Source organism: Erythranthe guttata, chromosome 4 (genome assembly GCF_056151865.1).
Source record: "Erythranthe guttata isolate IM_541 chromosome 4, IM_541, whole genome shotgun sequence".
Taxonomy (NCBI): domain Eukaryota; kingdom Viridiplantae; phylum Streptophyta; class Magnoliopsida; order Lamiales; family Phrymaceae; genus Erythranthe; species Erythranthe guttata.
Window position 1 is genome coordinate 15,300,429 of NC_142536.1, and position 6,026 is coordinate 15,306,454.

At 35.5% G+C, this 6,026-nt stretch overlaps 1 protein-coding gene across 1 annotated transcript; it reads right to left on the minus strand.

Annotated features, from left to right (window-relative positions):
- Window positions 1–285: 285 nt before the first annotated feature.
- Window positions 286–3,785, minus strand: LOC105972585 (alpha/beta-Hydrolases superfamily protein). The gene is made up of 3 exons (XM_012997550.2): window positions 3,193–3,785; window positions 1,651–1,810; window positions 286–953 (listed from the first exon to the last, which is right to left on the minus strand). The coding sequence occupies exons 1-3, from the start codon at window positions 3,686–3,688 to the stop codon at window positions 497–499; spliced, it is 1,113 nt and encodes a 370-aa protein (XP_012853004.2). The 5' UTR covers window positions 3,689–3,785; the 3' UTR covers window positions 286–496.
- Between the last annotated feature and the right edge of the window lie 2,241 nt (window positions 3,786–6,026).

The following is a 6,026-nucleotide window of genomic DNA, read 5'->3' on the forward strand; positions in this document are numbered from 1 at the left end:
ATTGCAAAAATGGTCCGACAAGTCCGTGAGACGGCCTCTATATAATACACAAGAGCATACATGTTAACTAATGAAGCGCAGTAATTAAATACCATTAACGACAAATAAACACGCGCGCACACACACACACCAGAGTTACCGAAAACTAGTGAATAAAATTCGAAAGATAACCCATTGACGGGCATAGTCAACAGCATTTTCTAGCTGGCAATTTACAAGTCTGCATGTGGGATTCAATTTCAAATCATAACAAAGGCGGTAACACGTCGTAGAAACGATTCAAAATGACTGAAGAAATCAAATACATTTTCGGAAAAATAAATACAACATGGGAAAGCATACACCCCAAGAAACTTACGTATATGATATCAACTCTGTCCAATATTTTCAACAGCATAAAATTATCATGTATTAATCACATTGCAACTCAACAAAAAAGTTTCAAATAAATAAGTCTAAATGTGTAAAAGCCCCTTTACCTCAAACGCGACTTGAATCAACAATTCTCGAGCAAAAACCGATACAGTTCTTCGGCAACAACCTTCGGATACTCCTCCTGAGGCAATAAAGCACCCGGTACTTCAACAAATTCTCTTACACCTTTCGCTCCTCTCAGAGCTTCCATTTCAGCTTTCGATCTCTTCGGTGCTCCGAATGCTGACATCACCAGGACAGGTGTCACTCCGTCGAGCCCCGCGAATATTTCTAGAAACTCCTCCCTTGAAGTAACAGGATCCAGCAATCCGGTCAAGAAAGCTGCAGGCACATAGCGGGCCCCTTTCTGCTTTGTGAGTGCATAACGGCTCTCGATAATACTAGGAGTTACGTTTTCGGGGTCCGCGTATACGTGGGATTTGTACTGGGATCGGATTGCCTTTTCGTTGCTTACGAGGAAATTGTACATCATCCACCCCACTGCGGGGGCTCGCATTGTCCCTCTTAGAAGCCCGTACCTGTGAAATTTACGAGATGGAAATTGAGTTAGAAGTTATTAAGTGATAAAATCAAGAATGAGTATTGTCATGGTGCCAATTGAATGTGGTAAAAGAAAAGGCTTTTAGATTTCAAAATCATCGTTTAGAGGCGGAAATCGGAAAGATTGGATAGGAATTAACACTATTAGGAAAAATCCAATTTTTTTCGGAAGTGAAGAACTAATTCCAATTCTGTTCCAAAAAGAAAATCATAAAAATTGGAAATTGGAATTTTGGTAATTTGAAAGAACCAACTTGTTCCAAAATCGAAAACTTTCGAATCGGAATCGGTGGAATTTGGAATCACCATTTTCTTAGTGATCAATATAAAAAAAACATAATAACATTGATATTTAAAATATAACTTTGAGACAGAAAAAAATGGAATTTTCAGAAAATAAAATTGTATCGGAATTCAGAATCTAAAATGTATTCTAATCATGTTCCCTAAAAAATCGAAAAAATTGGGAATTGGAATTCGGAAAGAAAAAAATATTATCCAAAATTGGAAATATTCTGATCGAAATCGGCGAATTCAGAAATTATGTTCCAATTTCCACCCTAGACAGCAATAAAGCACCCCCAACAAAGTTCCGATGCACCAAAATACAGAACGTTTTCATGATTAGCAAGTGTGAGTTATCCTATACAAGAAGGTACATGATATAATATGTACCTAGTTTCCATACTTGAATCTCGACCAAAGACGATAGGAAGGGGACCTGCCCAAGTGGGTGCAACGGCAGCTATAGCCTTTGGCTTCAAGAAACCCTTTTTTGTAGCACGGGCGGCAATGGTTGCAGCATGCCCTCCTCCAAAGACCACATACTCCTCATCTATGTCAAGAAACAACATAATACCATGAGATTAAGGTTTCGTTTGCTTACTTATATTGGATTAGATTAGATTACACTGTTTTGGATCAATTCCCTACTAACTAACTAATTTATTTAGTTAGCAAGATGTTTGGTTAATTGTATTAGATCGAATATTAAAATTGTTAAAATATTGTATTTTATGTGATTTTTCAATAACATCTCTAATTTAACAATAATCATATCCTAATTTTTAATATTTATGGACAAAATCGTCTTTTTCAATCTACTAACTAACTAAAAAAATAATTGTAGGGGTAGGGCAGCTACTAATTGTTAGTAGATAGTTGCAGTTAATTGCGGGCTTCAACTTTTATAGCGGGATTCAAATTAGTTGGAATGTTGACACCCAAACAAGTTACTAAATCGTACTACTTAGTCAATAGGACTTAATAACAATAACCAAACGAGGCCTAAATCTATATTTACGAGGTTAACGAAACATCATAGGACAAATTCTCAAACTTCAATGTAGCAAATACAGAATAATTGGTCATTCACTATTATTAGTGCTATTTAAACTTCCATCAACATCACATTCTTCTCAATTACAGAGAAAATTCCCAGTTATCTTTAAATCTTCTCCGTTGCATTGCTGCGTTAGGTTCTCAACAATTAAAACAACAAAAATCCTATCAGTTGACTATGAGTCAACTTAATGGAGTGTTTTTGTTCTCACTCGATAAATCGGTTCACTAAGAATCAACCTAAAAACCGTTCTAGAACTTCATAAGAGCAATGGCATGCCCTCGGATATAAATTGAATGTTGCATAGATAATAAGATTAGGAGTCGAAAAACATCACCCTCCATTAACTAGGACTATAAGCCTATATCCCCAAAACTATAATGAAAATTTTCATTTAACAAAATATTTCTTTGGTGAGTCGGTGAATAAAATCCAATAAAATTTTGTTTTTGGCATAATCTTCATTTCGTGATATAGGGGATGTAAACGAATCGAGTCGAGCCGTACGCATATTTGTTTAAGCAACAAAGTCGAGCTCGAATGAGCTTTAACCGAGACGAAAACGAATCGAGCTCGAGTATCTTGATTTTTCTTTTATCGAGCTAATCGTACCGAACGAAAATACGTGTTCAACCTTAATTCATTACGTTAACAAAACAAAGCTCAAACAAGTTTTTGACGAACGATCTCAAATCGAGTAGCTTGGTTTGATTTCTAGCTCTACGTGATGTGTGCACTTCGAACATAAATCTAGTCCATATTCGTAGTCAAAATCTAAATCGATGATCATAAGAAACTTATAAATATAATAAACGAAGAGCACATGTAAAATCGAGATTTGTAATTAGAAGGTAAATTTGGGCACGATTACGCACCTGTAACGAAGCTGGAAATAGGACTATCAGCAGAACTAACAAAATCAACCAGAAACCTCTCCATGACGTCAGCATTGTAATCGAGCTTCGGCCGGTCCGAGTACCCCAGACCGGGCCAATCCACAATCGTCGCGCTCCAATTGACCCCACCGTTCTTCCCGACGATTTCCTCCGCCACGAGCCTCCACTCCTCGACGGTGCTGACGTCGGAGATGGTGGGCACCATCAGGATATTCTTCCTCGGCCGATCGGCGGCGCCGCCGTCTTTCTCGAGCCGCTCGAAGTGGATGTTAACGGAATTCCCTTCGAATTTCCATTTCCAGCTGCTCGGATTGGTCTTCGATTTGGACGGCGCGGAATAGTCGAGGGATGTTGAGGCCTTCACCGTGAAGCTTAGGTTTTTCGAAACGTGAATTGATTGTCGGCTTGATTTGAAGGAAAGGGCGAAAGAAGACGATGTTGACGACGATAGATGAAGAAATGCAGCGGACGCCATTGATGGATGCAGAGATTTTTGCAGAGCTTTTGGGTTTAGTTGGGGGTAGATGGCGTTCGTTGATTTTTCTTTCTTTTGTATAGTTGTTGAAATTTTGTGGTTAGGTAGTTAATTTTAGGGTAAATTACACCTACACCCCTGAGATATGCTAAAATAACTTTAACAACCCTGTAGTATCGATAAGTACAATAACCCTGAAACATTGTTAGAAACGGTAACGGAATAGTGCAAATATTGGATAAGTATTCTGCCATGGTTCTAACAGATTGCTATTTTCAGGCAATGGTAGAGACAACATAGAGTTGGGGTGATATGACTCTCCTAACATTTGTTAAATCCTTATTATTTTATATTAGATTTATAAATTTTCGTCTATGGTAGTATTAACGGTCGACCCCGCAAGAAACGAATATAGTGCATATCGGTTTCCAGGACATGAAGTCTTGGCTCTGGTAATAGTTATAGGGGTGTGGTTGTAATTACTAATACCACAGAGACTTTTAAAATTATTTTAGCATACCTTATAGGTGTATGTATAATTTACCCTTAATTCTATTATAAGGAGCAAGTTTTAGGGGTAAGTATTACAATTCATATATATATTTAAGGGTGCAAACTGTGTTTATCCCAATATTTTATTTTATACATGTATATAGGAAAAAAATAATGAAAAGTCGCCTCAAAATATCAACTATATGTGGATTAGAAATGCTCGTTTTAATAAATATAATTCCAACAATAACATATTTTTTCAACATATTTTTTTATAGGGGGTATTTGACAAAACCATTCTATTGAATTTTAACTTCTTAATAAATCCATATTTTTAATTGATATTTGTTATAAATCTAATTGTCTCAAATTATTCAAAATGCTCCGATTTACTATCAGTAAAAATTATCATATTGCATTATTATGGAAAATCCATTAATTTTTTTGGTAGATATGCAAATTCCCCTATCCCTCCCCATCTTACGCCATCCTCCTATTCTCCTCTATCTCATATCTCACGCAGTTTTAGTTTATGCTTTTCCAAAAAAAAATTCTAATGGTTTTTTTTTCAGTTTTTTAAATGATTCATGTTATAAATAAAATTTAAATCCGCTACATACTCATTGAAAATCACTAAATTTATCGAAAATAACTATGAAATTAAGGTAAAAATAACTATAAAATAAGCACAATCCACATTACTATTAATGTAATCCACTATTGAATTAGTGTAGTCCACTCTGCATGAACAGTTAGTTATACAAATATGAAAACCACTCTGTATAAACAGCTATATAAAACATGAAAACCACTCTGTATAACAGCTATGTGAACATGAAAACCACTATATATAACAGCTATGTAGACATGAAAACCACTCTGTATAAACAACTATATAAACATGAAAACCACTCTCTCTAACAGCTATGTAAACAACTAAACATGAAAACTACTCTGTATAACAGATATGTAAACATGAAACTTAAACCACTCTATATAACAAGCTATATAACCATGAAAACTACTTCGTATAATTACAAATCCGTTTTCTTGCTCGGATAAACAACAACATAACTTTCAAGCAAAAGTAAAAACAAGTGCGAAAAAACCCACAATTATAATTCTATAAGAATCGTATATCTCTTCAAGAATTTTTTTTTCTGCGGTGGTTGATCTATGGAAGGAATTATATAACATCTATGTAACCTTGAAAACTACTTCGTATAATTATAAATCCGCTTTCTTGCTCGGATAAACAACAACATAACTTTCAAGCAAAAGTAAAACAAGTGTAAAAACACCCACAATTATAATTCTACAAGAATTATATATCTCTTCAAGAATTTTTTTTTTTTCTGCGATGGTTGATCTATAGAAGGAACGGCGGGTACTCTGGGTACTGGCTGGAGCTTGTCTCTGAGAATGGCACAAACTTTTACTACTTCTTCTTCACTGTTGATAATGTGTTTGGGTATTGAATTCTACGGTTACACCACCTTCCGGTTATATTTTAAAAAAGGGCAAATGGCAAAAAGGCCCATCACATGGGACTTAAATGCATTTTAGTCCACAAAAAAAACAGTCTCTCAATTAAGCCCATCCCCATGTCTTTAGTCTAAAATACCCTCAATAATATAATTCTTAACAATTCCACCCATTATGCTCTAACTTCCTTAATATTACACATTGACCCCGGATTTAAACAAATATATCACATTAACCCCCAAAACTTTTTTTTTTTCAGAAAATAATTTTTTTTCTGAAATGTTTTTTTTCCGGCCAGATTCCGGCGTTGACCGCCGGAGACCGCCGGTCTCCGGCGTTGACTTTTTTTTTTTTTTTTTCT